At 41.1% G+C, this 25,964-nt stretch overlaps 1 protein-coding gene across 1 annotated transcript in view; it reads right to left on the bottom strand.

Annotated features, from left to right (window-relative positions):
• Nucleotides 1-3,304: 3,304 nt before the first annotated feature.
• The window catches only part of TSPAN15 (tetraspanin 15), a 30,228-nt gene continuing 7,568 nt past the window's right edge, over nt 3,305-25,964 (bottom strand). The window contains exons 2-8 of the mRNA XM_048507072.1: nt 22,920-23,105; nt 18,513-18,587; nt 15,895-15,990; nt 10,924-11,040; nt 7,906-7,953; nt 6,035-6,151; nt 3,305-5,372 (exon numbers count right to left, since the gene is read on the bottom strand). Coding sequence (XP_048363029.1) covers nt 5,220-5,372; nt 6,035-6,151; nt 7,906-7,953; nt 10,924-11,040; nt 15,895-15,990; nt 18,513-18,587; nt 22,920-23,105 — 792 coding nt within the window. The 3' untranslated portion in view covers nt 3,305-5,219. The remainder of the gene's footprint in view (nt 5,373-6,034; nt 6,152-7,905; nt 7,954-10,923; nt 11,041-15,894; nt 15,991-18,512; nt 18,588-22,919; nt 23,106-25,964) is intronic.

The raw sequence follows: 25,964 nt of genomic DNA, 5'->3' as shown, positions 1-25,964 counted from the left end.
TCAGCCAATATTTCATGCAGTCTCAGTCTAGGAATAACTAAAGTGAGTAGTTTCCAAAAATGAACTGATTAAAGAAAAAAGACAGTTAGGTTAGATTTATTGACAAATGCTCTAGCGCCCAAAGACCACAAAAACATAAAATGCAGCAAAAATAGAAATATATCCAGTTCTATATGGAACAAACAACATGCTATTTAGTAATGGGGTAGAGGGGATGCATATATGTGATAGATCTTCCCTTGTGATCTTCCAAAGTTCTGCATAGATTGCTCCAGTCTGAGATTACATTTCATACATTTTCAGAATCTCCACATAGTTTTTGGAATGCATCTTCGAGGGGTATGTTTTTTAAACTTTAATACTAAACTAATTCCTCTAAGAAGCCCAGAGGGCCAGAGATTGGTTCATGCAGGCTTGCTTCCTCCTCAGTGAGCATAATATCAAATGTGTGAATAAGTCATCACAGCCATCAGGGTAAAGATAACAATTGTGTCTCATCATGTGCAATGTTGTCCTATGAAGCCAGTTCACATATTTTTGAAGTGTTTGTGAGTTATAGTGCTCTAAGCTACCGGTATTTGCCTCCAGGTTTTGTCCCTGGGCACCCCAATCCAGATCCCCAGATGGCCAAGGACAGCACTTCTGTGGCCGTTTTCCCACTTACCTTCTGCTCCGCGCTACTGTAGGCAAGTAGCGCGGGGTCCCCCGGCACTCCCCACTACAGGGGCGGCAACAACACAGCCGCCCTGACGCTGCCACTGCCACGCCCCCTCAGCGCGCGTCATTCCTGGCGCTCTTCCAAACGGCACCTTTAGATGACCCCATGCAGAGCACGGGGGCGTGGGGAAGCCCGGGCATGCGCCTGAAATGACACGCGCTGAGAGCAGCGTGGGGCATACGGGGGGCATGGCAAGTGGGGAAATGCCCTGTGATACTGTCCCACCACCTCCAGAGGGCTTTCCAATGATGCGGGGAGGGAGGAAAACCCCAAAAACCTCCCTGCTGCCAGAAAGCACTCCAGAGGGCTCATTGGACTTATGCACCCCAAAAAAGTGTTGCGACGCCCCAGGAGGCTGCACAATTCCCTGCAAACCCAGGGTAGAAGCCAACTAACGTCTTCTGCACCCACCATGCCACTGCTGCACCAATAGGGCAGAGCTGGCATGGTGCTCAGTGCTGTGTCCGGGCATCCCAGAAGGGGGCGGCAGCCGCTCATCAGCCTGCTTGCCCCTCATCCAAGGTAAGGGCACTCAGGAGGCCTTCTCCGTCTCCATGGGCGATTTGCCCCCTCCCCACCCCGCCCCACCAATCTAGATTGAGATGTTAGGCTTCTTTTTAATACTATTTCATGAAGTACTTTCAGCAGCTACAGAGTCTTCATCAGAGGCAAGCCCTTTCTTGAGGAAAAAGGTTTTCCTATTTGTTGAACAGCAAATAGCCACTGTGTTACCTGTCTCTTCATATTGCCTTGAGGGACTATTGAAATATCAACCTCCTGCTGCTGCTTCCCAAGGGGGCTCAAGTACAACCGTCTACTTACCTACTTACTTTATACCCCTCCTTGCCAGATACCTGCTCAAGACAGCTAACAGAAGAAGAAAATAGTGGTGCACTTGACATGACAAAATGTGTAATTCCAAAATGAATTGGAACCAGATAAGTCAAAGTCTTGTTCTGAGAATGAGGCTCCATTTATATTGTAGTCTGATGGGTGCCAGCTGGGTCTGTTCCCCTGATAAGCAGGCAAAAGGGTTCAGCCTCAGTTTTCTTTTGCAAAGGAACTAATCTGTGCAGTGACAGTTTATTCTGTTGCAGAATTCATTTCCTGTGTGCAGGATGCCCATTCACTTCAATATCGTGACCAGTGACGTTTGTGCAGAAAAATGCACATATGCATCTTTCCCCATTTTTAAAAAAAGTGAGCCATATGTTAGACGCCAAGACTATGTTACTAAATATATACTAAGTAATATCCAGAGAATATATAATTAAATATATTGTGGCAGTGGCCAGAATAAAATCTACAGCAAAATAGAAAGCAAATAAAATGTCCAAGAGTACAATACAATTCGGGGAGGGGGGGGAGGGAGGGAGGGGAGCACTGTGGCAGCCAGAAGCGGCGTAGCAAAGGGAGCCGGCATGGTGTAGTGGTTAAGAGCAGGTGGATTCTAATCTGGAGAACCAGGTTTGACTCCCCACTCCTCCACCTAAGTGGCAGAGGCTTATCTGGTGAACCAGATGTGTTTCCACACTCCTGCTGGATTACCTTCGTCTAGTCACAGTTCTTCGGAATTCTGTCAGCCCCACCTACCTCACAAGATGTCTGTTGTGGGGAGAGGAAGGGAAAGGAGTTTGCAAGCCACTTTGAGACTCCTTACAGGAGAGAAAGGTGGGGTATAAATCCAAGCAACAACTTCTCCTCCTACTCCTCTTCTTCTTCTTCAAAGGCAGTGCCGTGCTACCTCCAAAGGGGCTTTGGGCAGCACAGAAGGGAGAGAAATTCAAAATTCCTCCCACCACCACATTGCCATCACAGCAGTGTAATTCCAAAGAGTTAAGGGCCTGCATGCCCAGGCTGGAACACTGGTGGAAGACCTGCCCCGGTCCCAGCCCCAAATGGCTGAATCTGAGTGCATGCCCTCGCTTCTCTGCAGCAGTCCAGACTTCCAGGTTTCACCACTGCAGAGCTGAGGGGTAGCCGGCCACCAGTGACTCTGCCTGGGGTGCCCCTTCTGCAGCAGAGGGGACAGATGCAGCACCACTGCTCCCCGCAAGTGTTCAGCCCCATCCCCCCAAAATCTGGATTGACCTGTTAGCCTTCAACTATATCGAAACAAAATGTCATGCATATAAAGGATATGATACCACTCATATGTTTAGTTCACAGGAGAGGATCAGTTGCAACCTGATCCACAGGACAGTGTAAAGGTGGACTTTTGACTGCTCATACAGGATCATTGCACTGAATATAAGGACTGATCCTTTCCTGTGAACTAAACATATGAGTGGTATCATATCCTTTATATGAATAATATAGATATTTATATTAGGATAATTGTTAAGAACTAGATATGTTATAAGCTAATGACTGGTGTTAGTTCACGTAACAGATATTTATACAAGCATACATAAATGTGATACTATTGTGGTTGTGTTTGGTGTGCAGTGTTGTTTTCTAACTCTTGACAGCCTTAAACTATAACCATTTATCTACAACAATTAAGAGAAACAAGAGAAAAGTGCAACAGAAGGAAAGGATCTTTCTTTTTATATATGTGGTCCTTCAAAATTCATCTCCAAACACTTTTTAGTAATATAAAGATTTACTTTTGTTTTTTTTACAAAATCATAAAAAATTACTTTTCATATAAAAATTAGGCATAGGTAAACATAGTGGGTACACAAGAATTCCAGTCTGTCAGGAAAAGGAAAAATACAAGATTCAGATTCATTAGGAATTACCAAATAAAATATACAAAAATCTGCATAGATTTAAAAGGCACTTTTTCAAAAGCAAAGATTCATTAGCTACTTTGAGTCAGGAAAGACACAAGCCCTCTAAAAGTGTTTTCAGTAAACCATTAGAAGCACCATAAAAATACGATTGAACAAATATAGGAAATAATTTTCTTAAAATATATAAAAATGCTTCATTGTTTAAGAATCCATAGGAAGGCACGATTTCAAAAACGTTACAGTATATGGTGCACAAATTCATTCAAGTTTACATCTGGGCATTTCTGCAAAATAATTATTACTGGACAGGTTTTGTGCACAGGTTATTTGCACCTGGGGTTCAATGCTGTTGGGAAGAATTCTCCTCCCGCCTGCCCACCCCGCCCCTCACTTCCACCAAGCCTTGTGGTATGTTTATGCAATTCACAGGTTTCCCCAGCTTTTCTCCAATTTTTCTCCCAAAACATTTTTTGCTACAAAGTTTTGAGAAACATTATAGCTATCTGGATGGCTGCCACACAGGTGGGAAATTCATATTTTCCAGCTCCTACTCATGCGGCATCCATTTTCCACAACTCTGTCCATATAGCTATTTTTTAACATCAGCAACAGAATATTGTTGTAGCAATCTGTGTTTCAGATTTTCCGAATTCCTGAACTGGGGTTTTTTTTTTTTCGTTTTTCTGAATTTCCAGTTGTTGTTGTTTTTAAGTCTTTACAGCCCAATCCTGAGCCACAGCCCCGCTGGCATAGCAGGGGCATTCCAGAGGTGCAGCCGGGGGCGGAGTCGAAATAGTTGTTTTCACCCCGCATTGCCTCCAGGTACATGGCGGCCTGGGCCATGGACTTATGTCATCCTTTTGGTGCCGTAAGTCCACTGAGCTCAACTGAAGGCTTTTCATTACCATTAACACAGACTGTTAAAACATTTAACAATAATATAATAACATTCAATTGCAGAGTTTGGCAAAAATGGAAAAAGCCCTTGTAGCGGGGCGGGGGGGCGGGGAGGAGAGAGAGTGAGGAATAGCTGTTGGCAGAGAAACTATAAGGAACTCTGCTGTACTGAAATCCCATTGCCACTATGCTATATTGGCAGCTGCAGTAGAAATCGGAAAACCACAGAAGCATTTCCTGGTCTGGAAAAAAACTCTACAGTAGCTTTGAAAAAAATCTATCCAGTGGTCGGACCAAAGCTATTGTCAGTTATTAAAAACAAACTAGCATGCAGGAGTGACGTAAACTGGAGAGGGGAAAACAAATCAGAATTTAGCCAGCAAGAAAACACAGTAGCCAGTACTCAGTGATAACACTAGTGAACAGCTGAGCCCAGTCTGAACAATCAGAAAGCATCCCAATGCGATCGTTTTGTGAATGCAGATGGTAAATTACCATGCTCTGAAAACGACCAGAAATAAACTGAGTTTACCATGTTAGCAGTACCATTGCACAGGTAAGTTAGACAGCCCTTGCCCAATGATAAGTTTTAGCTATAGTAATTATTCATCGTAGATTCTTCTCTTTGATTAGTTGTACTCTTTACAACAAAAAGGAATCTGTCACACTTTCAATATAAGATCCCTGATGCTCCAATAGAATGCTCCAGAGATGAAATACTGAATGTTAATAAATTATAGAGGCTTCACTTCTAAGAACTACTCTTTACTCAATTCACATTATGCTTTACAGTCTGACTGCATTCAAGGCACCATAACAAAAGAGCGTTAGTGATCTATCTGCCTGGCCCAGAGGGATGCCCAGCATTACCCAGGGTAACACATACAGCACCCTGTGCCAGTGAATTCCATGTCAGTCTTCTGCCGCTCTCCATCAAGCAGAGAGTCGCTAAGCTTGTGCTCAGTAATTATATCCTCTACTCGGGTGATATAAAGCAAAGATAACAGCACTCCAAGGAACTGCAAAATAAAGAGGAAGCAATCACTGGAAGGTGAAACGTTTTGTGCATTAAACATTTTTTATGGTTAACATCATTTCAATCTGGGACAACACTCACATACATTCTCTGTTCAGTGAGCGTGGAGGGCTCACATAACAACTGACACACGCCCCTTTAAAATGCTCTTCTTCAACACTTTAAGAAAGGTGCATGGGTTTTTAAATTCTGGTATCGGTGTCCAAGTCCAAAATGTAGTGTAACCATCAGTCATCAGACCAATGTTTCCCCTTGGAAAATGAACAGCATTATTTGGTGGTGATTATGTACAACACAGTCCAAGAGATGGATGAGTACACTGCAGCCCAGTAAGCAAATTGCTGGGATTATTATAGAAAATATAGCCCGTAAACAGGGTAAGTCAAGCCTACAAGACACAGTACTTGTGCACAGATGATTACTTGGGGAACAGAAAATAGAAAAGCACACAGCATTTTCAGGAAGTTGAACCTCTGCAAACCTTAATCCCTTCTGTGGCAGGTAAAAAAAAAAACCCAGGCAAATACTGATCCAGTGCCATCCCACCACAAAACCCAGAAAGGAATACCCTACAAATATCCTCTTCTACAGAAAATGTAAATCATCACATGAATTCCAAAAAGTTTACATCTGAACATTCCTTACCTGAGGAAACAATATGCCAAGCAGGATGCCAGCCATGACAGCATAGTTGTCCATCAACCAAATGAGTACTGCATTGGTGCATCCTCTGACGTATATAATATGCTGAACGGTCAGACGCTGTGAAGTAATAAACACAAACAAAAGTAACCCCCCTAATCTGTTGTAATTCATTGAAGCAACTGGTGTCCTGACCTCAAATGCTGCCTTCTGCACTGCACTTTACGGAGAGCCTGTTACCAGATGTCAAGTGGTTTATTTGGCAAAGCATTTTAATTAAAGAAAGAAGGTCTTCTCCCTGTCTGAGGGACTTTTAGCTCTGGCAAAGCTGGAATGGAGAGCAAGTGAATGACCGGAAGCACAGCCTTTTTGGTAGCAGCACTCTTCTTATGAAGTTTCCTCCTCAAAGAGGCACCATCAAGCCAACTCTGTTTCTACTTACAGAAGGCTAGCCACATCCTTCTAGGCCCAACCAATGAGGCCTTGTTGATGGTATAGGCTGTTTTCTGAATTTACCACGTTGTTAATATCTTGTTTTGCTGCTGCTGTTGATTATATGAATGGCTGAATTCAATATTGGGTCAATACTGTTTTCATTTTTGTTGTATAGTGTTATTAGCGCTTCATATAGATCCAGAAAGGCTGTGGTTTCAAATAAAGAGATATTTTCTAACAGAAGCTGTATTTACACTTTGGTGAATACATCTGACCCCAAATTTAAACCACAAAGAGACTACAGAGATAGCGTGTAATTCATCCCTGTATTCAAGCTGATATTACCATCGAGGCAATTGCAAAATATGATCCTTCATGTAACAAACTCCTAAATTGCAAGAGACTGCTGAATGCAAAGGTGCTTCTGTGCCAGCTGTTCTCAGAAACAGACAGTGCAGTTTGCAATGAATGCAGCCTGGCACATACAAGATTACCCAGTTAGGGCCTTCTCACATGTCTATGTGTTCAACAGGTTGGTAGCTCACTGAAAAAGTACACACTGTACAGAAACTGCACCACTCTTCCACAAAATCCTACTGCTGGAAAAGAAGGCTAGAGGGCTTTTGCAAGAAGATCAGGTCGCTCAGAGTGCTTCCAATCAGTAGTCTGAAGAGTCCTTGAAACAGTCAGTCTGGGACACTGACTGAAAGACAGATCTGTTCATATGACTGCAGCCTATGACATTCAGGAAATCAGGGAATTTACTTGCCACCCATTCCCATGCCGTTGTTTGCACATGTAAATTGCAAAGGTAGAAAGAACATCAGCTCCCTACTCAGCCTGAATCCATATGGTGAGGACCCTGTATTCAAGCAATTGACTCAATGGTAATATCAGCTTGAATACAGGGATACAGTGAGGCAGTGAATGCAGAAGCATTCATATTGGCAACAGACCTTCCACACAGGAGTTTTCTGTGCACTACCCTCTGTCAGTTGCAATTTTCCCCCACTGCACCACTGGAGGGCTTTTAAAAAAACAGTAATTGTTATAGTGCCATAGTAATTATCAGTTTTCAGAAAAAAGAAAAAAAACCACCACACTGTGAAAGCGCCCTCTAATGGTGCAGCAGGGGAAATGGTGGCTGTGACGTGCTGATGGGAATGACGTGACACCCATGTGGGGAAGACCTTTGAAAATCTGCATTCTCCCCTCCAGAGGGCACAACCATGTACTTGAACTGCCCTCTTCCCAGAAGGGTGGGGGAACGGCAGGTTTGATAAAGAGTGTACTGAGGACGAGGAAAGGACACTTGGCAGAGGCTTAGAGCACATCATTGTATGGATGCTAAAAAAAATCACATGCCAGTTTGGAAGCTGAAGCACAGAGTATCTCAATCTGAGACCAACAAGAATACACACAAATATGTAAAACCCTACCTGTTGATCAATAGTTTTATATCCACACATGGTATTGATGACTGCAGTCTGGTGGGGGGAAAAGATTCACAGAGATTTCAAAATTCAAGTATAGTATAAAATGCGTAATTTGTACTGTTAAAGGTAACTGAATACTGAAAACAATAAAATAAGCTTGTTAAACTAGGCTTCAGCTTGCAGATGATCATTCAAATGCATATCTATCTTCTTAAAAATATGACCTGAGGGAGTAAATGAAGTCAGAGAAATTAAGCCACTGTATGCATCAAAAATTCCAATTGTTATTGCTTTTATTACGACCAAAATTTTCCACTTATACAAGGAAGACACTTTCTGTTTTTATTAAAATAAATGTTCCTGGGCACTATCAGGCTAAACAAAATCTCTATTTGAGGTTTGCGGATACAAACAAGTAAGCCACCTACCATAATTATTAAAATCTCCCAATGACAGATTTCATACTCAGCCACAGCAGTTGTTCAAACATTACAACCCTGTCTGCTGTTTCATAGTAATGAGTAAACCAGTGTTCACTCCTCTATTGATTGGTTTAGATATTTCTACTCTGCTTTTCTTCTTGCAGAAACCTAAAGTGGCATATAATACTCGTCTCTCCTTCACTTGATCACAATTTCTCTTGTGAATTTATTTATTGGAATGTTTTTGCCCTGCCTTTTATTTTAGAATCATCAACTGCCTTGAGCCACAAAGTAAACTGCCTTAAGCCACAAACTGCTACTAACACAACTCTGGTACCTCCTACCCACCCAAAAGAAACCCCAAAGAGCCTGCAGCTCAAATCCCTTTAAAAGCACTAACAAATGAAACAGCCTTAAAGTCTCCCAAAAATTTCTATACAAATGCAAATACAAATGCAAATAAATGCAGAATGTACACACAGTTGGCAAAGTGAGCTCAGTTCACAAAGATATCTGACATCATAAAGGCCCTGCAAGACTCTGCCTTTTTAAATTTGTGGCTGAAAACCAAACTATATATCAGTACTGTGGACTTGCAAACAGATTCCTAAACGTGTTTTCCCAAAAGCACCAGGGGGAGAAGGAGATATGAACAATGACACTAAGGAGAGGAAGGGTGGATCTTTATTCCACGTCATTTCCCTGACTGGACAGCCCAGGAAGGGGGAGGTGTACATTGTACAGGTATTGTTTCAAACGGGGGGAAAAGGACAGGGTGAGAGAGAAAATCATTTTTCCCAGGCTCACAGCCCAATCTTTTGATCCCTCTGACACCAGTTAGCGAATTTTCAGCATTGTTACAGATAAGCTAGCCATCCAGGGATCACAGATCCTCTACATTATTTGTCAATTGGCCCGTGGAGGCAGAACCAGTGTGAAGGCCCTTGTCTAGCTGGCAAATCTAAAAATGCGGCTGTCCTGGTCCTGATCTCACTCATTTCTTTTGAGGGGATGGGGGCATAAATAGGGGATAAGTCCCTCCAGGATGGCACAAAGCACGTACCTTGCAAGTGTTGCTGTCCGGTGCCATTTTGGAGACAGCACAACTCGAGAACAACTGTCCTAAGTCATTCCCAACACCACTTTGAAAGGATACCCTCTAGCCCCTCCCCCACAAGAGGATTTAAGCATAGCCTTTGAACCTGACACTATGAAACAGATGACCATTTGGCAATGAAGTCATGGGCAGCACTTTCATGCTGGCACAGGAAGGGGCATAACTTGCAGGCTTCTTTCAACAGCTGCCCTTGCATGGTATCATATTTTATAGGACAGTGTTGGCATCAACCAACTGTTGTACAGAATCCAGCAGGACAGTATGGGCGGGGGGAGGAGAAGCATACTATTTAATGTGCCAGGGCAGCAAGTTCTTCACTTGCAAAGTTAGCCCTGTTCCTACCTAGTATCACAAACTGCATATCATACTGCATAGCAGGTTATCAAATACTGGATCAGCCAACAACTGACAAAATCCCTGCAGATTTATCCTGAAAGATCAGAGCCCAGTATTTGGTTCTGATGCATTTCATGAAACTTGCTCAAAGATAAAGAAATGGCCATCGTACATTACCTATTTTTTCCATGACCACAGAGTAAAATGACTAATCGCAGCTCACATCTCCACTTTTCCAAGCTGCTTTTGGAAACATTTGTCAAAACAGCAATGATTTATTCAGCTCGATTCAGTTTCAAAGACTGCTAGTGTAGGCATCTTCTAGACAAATTATTATAATGAGACAGTGCTGCAAGATTTAATGGACTATTGTTTAAACAGTGTGTGTGTAAAAACTGGGCTCTTTTATAACTTAAAAAAATCCAAAGTAATTTTTAGAACTTTATTGGTTCCTTTTGATAATTAAAAGGTTGCAAATTTTCCTCAGAGTTTATAATCATGACAGAGAAATAAAAATAACTTTACCCAAAAAGGTATTATTCTTCTCTTTTCTTTCCCAAAATCTCAATGGAATTTGTATTATTTTTCATTAATCTGACATGCTGGTGGATATTTTATTCTATATCATCAATAGGAATTTACTACTGGATGTGTGTGTCAGGTGTTTTCAGAAAGCCATTTTACACTGCTTATTTGCAATTCATCAGAAACATGGTTGATTTCATAAATTAGTTAAAAGAAATTCCGCTTTCATTCAAATTAATTTATCCATCCCAAAAACATTCAGTTGGGAAGAAAGTACACACTGCTTAAATATTTTAGGAAATGGAACGCACAAGCCAAATAAATTAGTTTATGTCAGAAAGATGTTGAATGGTATTTGTATTATAAAAATATTTATACATAGTCCAAGGTCTTTTCTGCGCAATCAGTTGTTGCTGGTCTTTTATACAACAAATTAGCAAGTGTTTCCTAGCTGTTTCTCACAATCTGTGCCTGCACAGGTCACAAGCAGCAAAGCAATCAATGTGAGGAATCATGTTTCCATGCTCAGATCATCCTTGCTAGAAACCATTTTAGTTTGCCAAAGCAACATGTCATGAAGTGTCGTGAGAGGTCACAAAAAAAACCCCGGAGTATCTTTACCTTATTTGCGACACAACAGCTGTAAGGAACTCCACAGGCTAAAGGTCCCGGTGCGGCACAGTTATGGTACTGATTTTGGGCCCAATCTGTATAATCGTTTCCGCCGCAGCATTTAAACTTTAAGGGGCAAAAAAGTTAAATAATTAGAAAGCATTCTGATCCTTGGTGTAGAATGTTAGAATTATTCATCGTAATATCATTACATTAATATCAGAAACATTAATATCAGAAAGACAACAAAAGTAGTAATTATTTAAGTGGGTTAAAATTCAAAAATCAGACTTAAATAGATAAAATCAATCTGCCATAAAAGCAGACAGCACCAAATAAAAATCCCAATAGAGAAAAATAAATCAATCCATACAATTCTCCGCAAAATAAATAGGTCTTCGCTTAGAATATAAACGAAATTAAAATGTAGGTGTCACATGAATCTGTTGATGGAGGAAATTCCAGAACTGGAGAGGGTATGTACACACACGCACCTTGTAAAAGGAACAAAGAACAGAGAAAGAAAGAATCCCATCATACTAACGCTGGATACCATTTCCAACAAAGGAACCAACTATAGAGGAGAAAGTCAAAGGTATGGAGATATACATGTATGCAAACTGTAGACTATGTCTGAACACATAGGATTGTCCATGAGCTTCCACAAACATGTAGAAGCATGTAAGTGTTCTTGAAAATGGCTGTCTGAATAATTTAAAACTGGCAACGGTGCCAGCAGATTTTATCCTGTTACATGGATAATAGCTATGAGATACATTCAGCCAGAATGTGATGGACCCATAAGCTAAAGCCTGCCATTTGACAAACGATGTAAGCAGTTTATGTCTTAGGACAGTGGTGGCGAACCTTTGGCACTCCAGATGTTATGGACTACAATTCCCATCAGCCCCAATTGGCCATACTGGCAGGGGCTGATGGGAATTGTAGTCCATAACATCTGGAGTGCCAAAGGTTCGCCACCACTGTCTTAGGACAAGGAGCACACAAATCCTACGACCTGATAAACATACACAAAAGAAAATCTGAAATGAATTATCTGTAATTCTGAAACAGAACAAGAATGTTTTCATTCTATTTGTTTTGAAAATGTACATGCCGCTGCTTCAGACTGGTTTAAGGTCTCTCACCAAGTAAAACAGGATGAAATCATTTAAATTAACTTTTAAAACCAAGCTGTAAAAGAACTCAGCCATTAAAAACCTAGAATTTAAATGCCTTGCAGAGGTAATAAAAACTTGTACAGATCTTTAAAAGGCAGGAAAGAGGCTGAACTGACCCTACTTCCTGAATTGACTGCCAAAGCTATTCCAGTCTTCATCAGCTCTGTGGGTTATGATGTAAACAGAATGTTGTATTCATTACATTAAACTATGAGAAGATGTCCAGTATAATTGGCAAGATGGACAAACTAAACTGAAGAGCTAGTTGATTTGCAATGTAAAGAACACCACCAATCAATCTAAAGAGACCCCCCCAAAAAATCACTCAAGCATAATTATATAAAATCTCATTTATCTCCTGCAGAAACATCTCATTAAAATACTGGTGTGTTTCGTGAGTGTCATCTTCTGCAGGGAAAAGAATTAAAATCAAAACTTGAAACTAGCCAGGAACAACATCCTTGAAAAATCAAGCTCAAAACATGTTTTTAATTCGAAATTTACGACATTTAGCAAAAAAAAAAATACATGTATGATGTTGATTTCCTTCATTTAAATTTGCTCAGCTGTGGCCACTCACTACACAGCTGTCTCAGAGATTTTAATCAAAACCACTCTAGAATAAAAGAGCAATGGACTGCACTTAATGTCAGTTAACATTAATTTAATTGCCAGAAAAAGGGACTTGATCCGGGAAACTAAACAGTGCTGATCAAGCATTAATCCAATTAACTAAACATCTACTTGACATAAAGTCAAACAAGGGATAAACTAAAACTTACAAGAAGAACTCCGAATCCTTGTGTAGGCACACTACGGATGGAAAACTGAGAAAGCTATGAACTTGTAAAAGTTTAAAGCAAACCCTGCCAGCTTTTGCATGTGTCTTTCTTCAGTTTTTTTAATGGGGGTGCCATTTTTAAGTTATCTCACAGGATCCTCCAGGACTTTCTGATGCAAACCCCACTGAGACGTACAGCCACATTCTCATGCACTTCAATTTCTATTCATTTCAATTGAGCTTGCTCAGGAGAGCACTCAATTCAATCTCCTGAGCAACAGAAGCCAGAGCAGCCACACCCACCCACAGATCAGTATAAAAGGGTTTTGAAGTGACTCTTCTCACTAATGCGAATTCTTATAAAAGCAAAACTGAAAAATCTCAATCAACTACTTCTGTAAACAGCTAGATAATATTTACTGAACCCTGGAATGCTAAGTTTTCTCCTTGCTTTCAGTCAAACACATGTGCCTTTTATTTTGATAAATAAATATTTACTATCAGTCAACTTTCATTTTAGAATACCTGGAGTTTCACACCTGTGCAAATGTGCTCTCTCTCTCTCTCTCTCTCTCTCTCTCTCTTTTAACAAACATACAACTTTTCCATTTCATATAACAAGTCTGAAGGCAGAAAAAAAATCCCAACATATATATCAACACAAGCCAATTAAGTAAAACTCAGCTGTGATTCAAACCAATGTTCACATTATAACAACATATTTCCTGTAAAACAGATGTCAAGTTTCAACAAATTTCTTACTGACTGAATTTACATAAGCAAGCTATGTCATAATTTTCCCCTCCTTTGATGCTGATGAAACAAATACCTTTTAAAACCTGTAATATGTCATGGATCAGGGTTTTAGGACATAGTAATCAGCATAAGGTCACTATGACAAACTAAACACTCTCATTCATAACTAAAAAAGGGAAGTTCCACAGCAGGAAGGAAGTTTGAAGTTCTGGGAAAGCCGACTAGCAGTGTACAGATACCTAAACTAGCAAGGAGACAGCTCAGTTTTAAGTCCTGGATGCCGAAATGCACCAACACAGGTAGTCGGCATCCTATAGGCCAGAGGTGGCCAACCTATATCATTCCAGATATTCATGGACTACAATTCCCATCAGCTTCTGCCAGCCAATTGGCCATGTTGGCAGATGCTGATGGGAATTGTAGTCCATGAACATCTGGAACAACATAGGTTGGCCACCCCTGGCCTATAGGCTCTTAGCAAAGGAAAGACCAATGTGTGACAATGCCCCCATGCCTCCCTCACTTGCTCCCACTCACCCACAGATCAAAACAAGGAAAGATCAAAGGGAATGCAACAGCCTTTACGGAAGGGCCCAGCAGGGGCCCTGGGTCTACTAATGTCATGAGCCAGTCCCTGGATGATAAGGACTCTGACATAGAGCCTGAAGACACGTTGCATCCAAAACTGACTCCATACAAACAGATGCAGGCAACAGAGCCAGTTCCAAGCCTTTCCCTGCCAGCCAAGACAGAGCCTGATGCCGTGCAGCTGGGAGAGCTAACGGGAGCCACAGTCAGCTGCATGAAGAAGACAAAAACAGAGGCTGCAGCTTCAGTCTAAAAGGATAGGTGCCCATCTTGTTGCTCAGTATTGCAGGAGGCTCTGCAAGCTAGACTCATTGGCATCTGAAGAGGACTAAACCTCTGCAGGAGCCTGGCCCCATTAGCAGGGGCATTCTACTGAAGCCCAGTCTGGGGCTTGGCTCTGCCTGGGTGCAACAGCTGTACTTCCTGGTCTTCCTCTGAACTCCAGCTGTCAGTCTGTCTGACTGACTTCCTGCCTGCACCTTGACTCCAGATTGTCTGACTGTGCCTTTGCTTGCTGCTCGCCTTGACAACAAAACTCCTGGGAGATATGAAAGTGGGGGTTTGAATCCCCTCATCCAAACGCATTCCATTTAGAGAGGTGGATACACAGGGAATGCAACATGGCCCACCCTATGATATCACCCAGACCTCCACTGAAAAGCTTTGGCCCCTCTGAAAAAGAGATCAGGAGTTGGGGCAGAATAATGCCCTGAGAAGCAGTTTCTTGCAAGGTAAAGATAGTTTAGACTCTACAGCAGGAGTAAGAGAGCACAAAGCAGAATTTTCAGAGAAGGCATTCGTGTCATATGCAGCTCACGGGCAGAAAGACACCATGTGAGAAACAGAACTGAGGGGAAGTGTGGGAATAAGGTGAATTTCACCTTCTGGACAGCAACAAGCTGATTGATCAGCAGAAAAAATAGAAGGAAGGAGGAGGACTTGAACCCACACCTCATGCTCTGCAGATCATTCTTCTAATCACCAAGTCCCCCGCCCGGGTGTATCAGATGTCATTCAAAACTCTCCGTTGGCCTTGACACCCGAAACAAGAAGGAAAGACTGCAGCCAAAGGCATGATGCTATGGGACAGCACAAACCCTTATTCCACATGTGTTTACAAATAAGTGGGCCTGGGGCTGCAGACTTTCTTCAGCCTAAACACTATTATGCAATTTAGCTGCAAAACCCTGTATATTAAAGGGCTGGGAAGTAAGAGGCTAAAAATTCCAAGTGACAATGGTTCTGCCCACCAATAGTAACAAACATCCTAAATTTTCAAAATTCTTACAGCCATAAGAACTAGCAACTTTATTCTTCTGAGAAAAAATAAAACCAGGCATTTCCAGTTTTAACCTCAGTGGCTATACATGAAACTGCTAGCGGAAAGGAGACACATGGGTTAAAACTTGTATACAAATACATTTTGATGACACAACATAACTGTACAAAATTATTGGGAGAAGGGTTTAGGTGTGCAGAATCTTGACTTTAATGCATTGTGTTAAATACCTTCCAACCCTATAATTCTATTATTCCACTAATGGAGTCCAGTGCACCAATTCAAACTGGAGAGCCTACACACACATACACACTAGCAGGAAGAACAAATAATTAAGAAAAACAGAATTAGTAAATATCTAGCTATTTTTTAAATTTGATGTGCAAAAAACAAACCTGCTTTTGAACAAAATCCATTATGTTTTTGAAGTCCAAGTCATCGTAGTAATGCTCGATTCCTTTTCCAATGTTTTCATTTAAAAGTTCAATTGTCTTTAAAAGAGAACAGTAAAGTTATAGGCATAATAGGAAAGAAAAGTAAAGCATTCCTATAATAACTGTAACTACACTATAGATTAATGTACTGTGTGTGTTCTATGTCACTAGGTTGCTCCAAACTCATGGTGACCCTAGGAATGAATGTCCTCCAAAATGTCCTGTTGTTTACAGCCTTGACCAGGTCTTGTGAACTGAAGGATGTAGCTTCAGTAACCAGGAATAATTTAGTGATTGACAACTTCCCAGTTTTGGAGCCCAAATTTAACCTCTCTTCCCACAGGCAGCATAGAACTCACTGAATTGCAAGTCTGATAGGAAGTGATATCACGGCTGTCCTTATCACTGCTAAAAAGCAATCCCTTCCAGCAAGTAACCTCAGATCGCCACGTTTCTGTTTCTCTGAAGGCTAAACTATATACATGTTTGTTCACATGTTTGTTCACATGTTGTCTCAAGGTTCACCACTTTGATCAGCATCTCAGATAGCTGAAGCTTTTATGAGCCTAGGCAGCTGGTGTCAGAGGCCAGGTGGGGAGCGACACCCCAGGTGGAACAGTGGCAGAGGCATGGCTGAGCTATGGAGGGGGTGTAACGGGGGCGTACGGTGCACACACGCCCCGGGTGCAGTTTCTCCTCGCTCCGCCCCTGGCTGGTTTTACTGGGCAACAGTTTTCCCAACCTTTTCCTGAGACTAAAGAACAGGGAAGTTATTTGCATAGCTTTGCAACTGCAGGGAGAGTAGTCTGAATGCTCAAATATCTACAATATTCAAGTGGACTTTCTACTGGGGGTTCTTTAGGCTTAGAGAAAAGATTTGGGGAAGACAGAAGGCTTTTCCCCCACCCACGTTGCCCCTCATCAGCAAAACTGCCTTCCCTCCATCCTCCACAAATACCACATGAACATTTTGCTTTTTTAAATCTCTTTCAAAATAATGTTCCAGAATCTTTAGACCTGGAGCCTGGTTCTAAAATGAGATTCTTGGGGGAAATAAAAGTGTTTTCCAACTCCACCCTATATGGTCTCACAGGTACAACACACATACAGAGCACATACAGAGCTACAAGTATCATTTCTATATCTGGACAGCCTCCCAGTTTTTTACTCTGAAATGGCACAGGGGCAAAGTTCAAAATGCTCACGGATTCTGTGGATGACCTTAGGCCAGTCACTCTTTTGCAGCCTGACCTATTTCAGTGGGCTGTTGTGGGGATAAAATGAGGAATGGACAGCCAAGGTATACCTTGGAAGCCAAGTTCCTTGGAAGAAGTATTGGGATATAAACACACAGAACAATATAAATAGGAATAGCTTGGGCTACACAGACTAGCGTCTGAATTTTTGAGAGGTAGGTCTGGGTCCCCTCAACTTAATTCTCACATGATTGACCACACATCACGCAGCTGAGAACTTGTTCCCAAGTGTGTGGAGACCCAACTGGGCTCGAGAACCCAACACAGGAGAGAAGGGGTTCACTGTCCTACCTGCTGCATCGCTTTCCTGACTGGAAGCAACACCTGTGAGGAGAAGCATTTGCCCCATTGGGATCTTCTTTATTTTTATCTGCAGATTTTATATCCTGCCTTTTTGCCTTTACATGAGTCACCAAGGCTGCTAACAATTTAATGCAGGGGTGTCCAACACTGGCCCTCCAGATGTTCCAGCCTCTGCCAGCTGGAACATATATTAAAAAACCCTTCCAAACATATCTCATTAACACAATTTATAAAAGAGTTAAAAACAGAGTTAAAATATAAAGCAGTTAAAATAAAAAAATATTGGTTAGGAAAGAGGAATAATTGAGGGAATGCCAAATGAAACAAAGTTTGCACGGACAGGAAGGGTCAGATGAAATCTCTCTGGGGAGAGAGAGTTCCAGAGCTTGGGTGCCATGGCAGAAGATCCTCTTCTGGATTGCCACCTGCCTAATCTCAGAAGGCAGAGGCACCTGAACCAAGGTCTCTGAAGGTAAGCATAATGGTTGAGTGGGTTCAAAGGGATCAGGTATGTTGCTCCCAAGCCATTCAGGGCTTTGAAGGACAAGACTAGCACCTTGAACTGTGCCCAGAAACAAACTGGAAACCAGTGTAGGCAAGCTGAACGGTCCCTATGAACCCACTCCAGTCAGCATCCTGGCTGACAGCTGAACAAGATTTTTGTAAATTTTGCTGAGCTTCACAGCATAACAAAGCTCTGCAAAACAGTAAAATCTGCAAATAAATCTGGCAAAATGGCAAATTATGCCAATTTGCTTCACATAGAAAGTTTGCTAAACCCAGCTTTTCTTGCACAGCATTCAGATTTTCCCACACACTAATTTTTTTTGGAGAGAAGAGTTCATGTAGTCTGAATTACGTTCAATTCTCATCATTGGCATGATCTGTAGCTTTGCCATAATCAATCATCATACCAAAGTTACACAAATTATTTTCAACTAGATCATGAGCCCTTGTTTTCATACCAAATGGGATAAGTTTTTAATTTAAATATTCTTTTTAACATTTTAATTTTCTTACCTTATTCCTAAAGAGCAAGGCCATCACTCCACCAATTAATTCAATCAGCAAACAAATGCCCAAGATGTACATGAACTGCAAAACAGGTTCAAAAACAATTCTTTGAAAACTTAACATTATTCTAGAAAAACTTGTAAAATTCTTAATTTTTGAATAATTAATGAAATGAATATGACTTTTAATATGTATAAAAAGGTAAAGTTTCCCCTTCAGTTGTATCCGACCCTGGGGTACCACTGCAAGCAGTGATTTTACAGGCAAGCCATTTTTGTGGGGTAGTTTGCCATTGCTTTCCCTGGCTATTCTTTACACCCTAGCTATGAGCTAGGTACTCATTTACTGACCAAGAAATTGATGGATGGCTGAGTTGACCATGAGCCAGCTGCCAGAATATCTGACCCACAGGGGGCTCGAACTCCTAACCGTGTGAGTGGCAGTGCAAACACTTAACCACTACGCCACGCGGCTCCTCTAATATGTATAACACACATTAAATTCATAATGTTGCTTGTATTAGCTCTCCCTCACTCCCCCTCTCCCTTAGCAGCATAGCTCTTAGAACAGCATATTCATGAACATCTACAGAATACTTCCAGAACATTCTGTTTTACATTTCCTGAAGAGATAGAGCTTATTTGTTGGATTTGAATTTCTTGGCAATGAAATGATTTCTTTTAAAGAACGTAAAAGCAGCAGACTCTTCCTGCTGCATCAACAACACTCATTCAAAGTAAGCCAAATTGGGAGAATGGAACATTTGGAAAGAGAGACAGAGAGAGCTCAGAACAATGTTACATTATATCAGGAGATGTATATTCTAGGATATTTGTATGGGGGTAGAACGTATTATAAAACACTTGTAAAATATTTTGCAGTGCAGACCTAAGTAGGTTACAATCTTCTGTAAGCTCATCAACTTCAAGAGACTTAGAACAGTATGACTACTAAGGATCACACAGTGAAAGATATTTGCAAAATAACATTAAAACATATTTAAGGGGTCAATACTTGGCTTGATTTTCTAATGAGGAAAGTGATGTTTTGTACACAGGAATTCATTAATACAAGTTTAAATATAATTACAAAGCAAAACAGTGTTGTGTGAACATACATAAACTAATTACAGGGAAAATTTGTAACAAACATTTAAGGCATTTCAGTTGCATATTTCGGCTGGCTACACCTCCATCAGGACAAAATGTACATTGGGGCAACACTATTCCACTTTTTTCCTTTTGATTCTAAATCTAGTCTCCCAAACACAGTGTCAAATATCCTTTGAAACTGGGCTATATTTATGCATTCCTCTTCACTTCTCAACTCTAGCCCCTCCCACCTCTGGCTCTGCCTATCCAACTGGCATGCTTTACTGTCAACTTGAAATTGTCAAACAGAATGCTGATTGGTCCTTCCCCAAACCAGAGTGTAGCATCACTCTAGAATCAAAGGGTGGCTTTCATTAATAAGGAAGTAGGGTTTTTTAATTAAAGCATTAATCAAAGTACTACTGTGTGCCAAGTAGACACACAAGGTTCTGGCATACATGCTATGAGAGAATCTTGTTCTCCTCTGTTCAGGCTTTGTTTTCTAACTTACGGCAATAAATCAATGGACTTTTGAGACAGCAATTATTATGTCTTGACGCTGACATTTCACATGAGCTACGCAAGCATGCAACTTCAATATTAAATGCCCTGCCTTTTTGTGTGCCTGAATTTACATTACGGTTTCTAACACAAACTGTATTTTTGTTCAACTATTTTCAAAGCTCTCGCCAAACCAGAAGCCTTATTAAACACTTGAAGCACAATACTCCTTTTATACTACAGAGAAGATTTGAACAGTAGATTGGAAAGCCATCTGAGGTAATTAAGAAAGGTGTCCTACACTTAAGCTAGTTTTACTTTGGTTTACAGATCCACCCACAAACTGAAGAAAAAAGTTGGGTGTTAGCTGCAACCCACACTCAAATCTCACTGGCATATATGTGAAATTCTCAGAGTAACAAACATGAGGGTCCCCAAAAACACCCTAATGCAGAGAACATGACTTTATTCAGTAATTGCCTGGTTGTGCTCCCAGTAAAATTAAGAGCATTAAGACTAGTCTGCGTGTGTCTCAAAAGACCATCCCATGATCTTGTGAGTTACATTCGTTTCAACTTGGGTGCCACAGTTAATACAAATCCAATTAATGTGACTGCACCTCCTGCTTGTCCAATTTTGATGGATAATTTTCAGCTTGTATGGCCTGAGGATGAGGAGAGAATCCTTGGAGAAGTGAGACCTTTGCAGGCAGATTGGATCCTTGCCAATCATGGCTGGTAAAAACAGCCGGAAGGGGACTGACTGAGTAGAGGCCATGGTAAATGCATCCTTGGGACAGGGTGTTGTTCCCACTGCCTTTAAGGAAGCAGCCGTAAGACCTCTGCTGAAGAAACCTTAGAAAATTAGGGGCTAGTTTCCAATATTCCATATTTGAGTAAGGTACTTGAGCCACCCAACTCCAGGAGCTTCTGGATGTTGCAGATGTTCTGAATCCATTTCAGTCTGGCTTTAGGCCGGGATACAGGACAGGAACAGACTCAGTGGCCCTAGTGGATGTCCAGCACTGGGAGCTCCACAGAGGGAATATATCCCAGCTGGTTCTGCTGGACCATTCAGTGGCTTTTGATACCATCACTCATGGTATCCTCCTGGACCTCCGGACTGGATTACACTTTGAGGACAATGTATTACAGTGGTTTTGGTCTTTTCTGAAGGTGGTGCTGGGGGATCCCTGTTTGATTCCTTGGCCATTAGCCTATGGTGTCCCTCTGAGTTCTATGCAAATTTAACTATGCAAATTTAACAAATTTAACTAAACTTAACACCGCACCCAATGCAATTTAACACATCTATATGAAACTGCTGGGAGGGGGAGAGGAATGGGGTGTGGTGTCATCAATATGCAGATGTTACCCAGCTTTACCTTTCATTTCCTTCACACGCTAGGGAGGCTGTGAAGACCTTGAACCAGTCGCTGGGATCTGTAATGGATTGGACGCAGGCCAACAAGATGAAGTTTAATCAAGACAATACATAAATAAACCCGTGGATAGGGAGCTCAACTGTTGGATGGGCTGACGTTCCCTCCAGTGCACAGATTCATAGCTTGGGGGTGCTCCTGGATCCATTGCTGAGTCTGGATAACCAGTTTTCTCTGGTGGCCAGGAGCGTCTTTGCTCATCTTTGCCTTGTGCACCAACTACATCCCTTCCTGGAGTTGTTAGAACTGGCTACTGGGACACAGGCCTTAGTCAAATCTCGTTTGAACTATTGTAATGTGCTGCCTTTGAGGAGTTTCTGGAAGCTTCAACTAGTAGAAAACGCATCAGCAAGGAGCTAACAGGACCTAATTACAGGGACCATGTGGCCCCTCTATTGCAACCATTACACTGTGCTTCCAGTGTGCTTCCAAGCCAAATTGAAAGTGCTGGTTAGGACCTATAAAGCTCTTTACGGCATTGTGAAAGATTATCTGAAACTCCACCTACTCCCATACAAACCTTCAAAGTCATCTGGGGAGGGTTTCCTCTCCATCCCACTTGTATGTTTGGTAAGGACTCAAGTGAGAGTCTTTTTGGTGTCTGAAATGCCCTCTCAAGAAAAGCTTGGTTTGCCCCCTCTTTGATCGCCTTTTGTCACCTGGCCAAGGCCTTTTTTATTCCAGGCAGCTTTTAACATCTGATCATTTTAACCACTCAGAGTTATTTTATGTTATTATTGTGAATATGGGTTATTACTATTTGTTGCTAATAATCGTTTCATTGTTAAAATGTTAAACTCTTAATAGTTGTTTTGCTAATATGCTTTTTAATATTTTCATTTTGCTACATATGTTTATTGTAATTTTATTGGGATTTTTGTAAACCCTCTTAGATATAGATGATAGAAAGGCAGGATAGAAATGTTTTAATAAATAAATAAAAGGAGCAGCAGTGGCGTAAGAGGTTAAGAGCTCGTGTATCTAATCTGGAGGAACCGGATTTGATTCCCAGCTCTGCCGCCTGAGCTATGGAGGCTTATCTGGGAATTCAGATTAGCCTGTGCACTCCCACACATGCCAGCTGGGCTAGTCACAGCTTTTCAGAGCTCTCACAGGGTGTTTGTTGTGAGGGGGGAAGGGCAAGGAGACTGTAAGCCCCTTTGAGTCTCCTGCAGGAGAGAAAGGGGGGATATAAATCCAAACTCTTCTTCTTCTAAATAAAAATAAATAACAGCACCATTTGCACTATTAAATAATGCACCCACTGCTGTCTACTGAAAGAATATACGAGCAGAGCTACTTTTAAACTGTTTACAGAACTTAAAACAGTCTTATAAACATTCAAGTTACAGACAGAGTTAATCATATGGAAGTACTTACAGCTTGAAGAAGGCATAAGTTGTCCCTTAAAGATGCCAGTACACCCACAAAGGACACAAGGAACATTATAATGCCCAAGAGTATTAGAATAATTGCTGGTGCTAAAAAGGCACTTTCCAGGGTCCTGTACATCTGTCTTTCAACTTCTGCATAAATACCAACAGCTAGAACAAATCCTCCCAGCAACTGTAACACAAAAAGAGAGTTTGTGTTACTGCCTTTTTCTAACAATACATTAGAACATTTAGCATTTGCACAGCACTTTTTCTTCACACAGTAGCCCTTTAAATACTATCCCATTAAGCTTCTATTAAATAGAAAGGACAAGATGCTTTTTTTCCTTCCAGCCATTTAGCAATTCTCTCTGCAACAGGTATAGGCAATCAGTAGGTCACAGAGAACATACATGTCACATTTGCTTTTTTTTTTCTGATCAAAAATCAGCACCGAGTCAATCTGCCAAATCTGCATCTGGCCACATGCAAAACTGGCAAATGTGAACAGCAACTGAGACACGAACTGCATTTTTCCCCACAAAGAAGTGCTCTGCGTCCAGCACTCGTCCACTTTGCCTCTCTAGAAAGCCCACTTTTTCCAATTGCAAAAATACTATGAATAACCCCTGGCAACTCATCCACAGGAAGTGGCACATCAAACACATTTGCTGGCTGGCAAGGAAACAGGAGGTTATGAGAAATGTCAAGTGTCCAAGGTAGCAGCATGCCCAAAGCAAGAGAGATTATTTGTGATCGACAGGGTCAGCACAGGATATTGTGTCACACTTGCAGGTAGATGAGGAAATTGAGGGAGAGTGAATCCTTAGTAACTATTATGAAAGCCCTAAGTCCCACTAACAGTACCCACCAATGGTAACCCTCACCACCAGTTGAGAACCACTGTTCTATGCAATTGGGACAATCACAACCCTCAGCTTCAACGATGACGCTTCAATATAGCTTCAATGATTGGTGAATATACTAAAGGACTTGGCAGTAATTCCAACTAGTTCAGTGTAGAGCTACTCATTTCTGCTATGAAGATGACAGAGGGCATAGTCTATCTCAGAAAAAGATGTCAATAGGGCTGTATATTCCTCCCCCACAGAACTTAACATATGAGTCCTTTTGGTTGTAGAATACTCTGCCCGTGACCAAGTGCCTAGCCTAGTCCTCCTCCCCCTTACCATCCATTTTGAAGTTTGAAAGCAAAAATACATTTTGGCATTCAATTTAATTATATAACATTATACAACATTGGCACCCAACTCAGTCACACACCTGCCTGGCCTTCCCCGTGTGCCAATCGCCCTTTGTGGTTAGATTTAAAATAACCCTGAGGAGAATTCTCTCCAGAAATAGATAAGCCTGCTCCCACTCCATCAGTTATTTTGCCAAGAAAAAGTATGACGCCATTTACAAAAGGTAAGTATTGGTGATAGTCAGTCAATTAACTATAAATACTCTTGTATCAAAATACCATGTTCAGTAATGCACAAAATAATGGTTTTAACAAAGGCAGCCCATAAAAAAGAATGATAATTCTCATATTTATTCTGGACTATATGCTAATGCGGAAGCATACAATTTTCACGATTGCTGCACCTTAACTGACGGTACTGAACAACTTTTTCTGAGACAGAATATAGTGATGAACAACTGCCTCAGTCTCTTTTGGGCCACTAAACTTCTGCTTCTACATGTGTTCCTGCAACCTCCTACTAACTGCGGCTCCAGTGTCCCAGCTACACTTGAACAGCAAGGTTATTTTGATTATTTTGACCTCTGCAAATTAATTTTGCCCAGTTTGAGACTGGACAAGAACACAAGTACACTGCTGAGCTAATCCAGTGGATTGGCCCGTGTGGCATTTGTCAAGTTCTAACGAAAACTGAGCATTCATATCAAGAAATCATTTTGAAAGAGATAATTTTTATTGTTGCTATGTGATCATTTCAGCTATGTGATCATTTTAGTCTACAATAACCAGTATAAACCACATTATATTTGAAAATACAGATGTGCTGAGCAATTTAGCTTTTCTTCTTCTTGTACTCTAGGTAAATGCTGTGAATGTTATGATATTGGAGTGGAAAGGTGTACTATAATTAAACATTCATCTTATATGTATTCTTAAACGTACAAACCTGTATCCTGTCAATTGTATTGCATTTACAAACTCCAACGTATTTATTCCAGTATACCAAGAACTTATACGAAGTAACTGTCTCATGTTTTATTTGCCATGCTTTTTACTCAAAACTTGCTATGATGCTAGAGGCATTTCTCATTGTACTTTGATTACACTGATAAGGAAACAAGCTAAATTTAACTAGCTAAATTTACTAAGGTAGCAAACAATGAGTTCGAACAATGGAAAATAAATGCAGCAAAATGGACATCCTTTATCAAGAGCCAAGACTAATAAAATGTTTTTAATGTGCCACTTAAACAACAAAAGAGATGGTACCAGGACATTGTGTGTTTTCACAACAGGGCAAATAATCCCTTGGAGCTATTCTTAATTGATACAGTGGTATAGTAGAGGGGCTTAAAAAACCCCTCATCTCACAACATTAGTCTGATCTAATATTTGCCACACACACACACACACACACACACACACACACACACAAAGGGAACCCATATGGGAATTTGAGAGAGTATGGGTATACATTTGATAGAATAAACTTAAAGTATAGATTATCAAAAAAGGGGAATGCTCTCGCATTCTAACAGAGTCCTCTACAAGCAAAAGCTCACAGGAATTATCCCTTTTCAATCCTTAGAAGTTTAATTACATGCACTTAAAAGGAGGGGGACAGCAATTCCCCCACTCCAGTTCCTTTTCAACCACTTCATGGTTATATTAGCTCAAACACAAAAAGTACTTGTCAGACTAATCTCCGGCAAGTTAATAAGTAATGTGATCTAATAAAACATAAGGCTTAGTCCAAGAAAAAAGACCTTGACTCAAGTATTTACTTAAGAGAGTGAATGAAAATCTGAGTTTCAGAAAAGCAGAAAAGCTTTTAAAACAGTGCCCCAG

The sequence above is a fragment of the Sphaerodactylus townsendi genome, linkage group LG08 (genome assembly GCF_021028975.2).
Source record: "Sphaerodactylus townsendi isolate TG3544 linkage group LG08, MPM_Stown_v2.3, whole genome shotgun sequence".
NCBI classification, from domain to species: domain Eukaryota; kingdom Metazoa; phylum Chordata; class Lepidosauria; order Squamata; family Sphaerodactylidae; genus Sphaerodactylus; species Sphaerodactylus townsendi.
The sequence above is the reverse complement of the archived record's forward strand: the minus strand, read 5'-3'. Positions and strand labels throughout refer to the sequence as shown.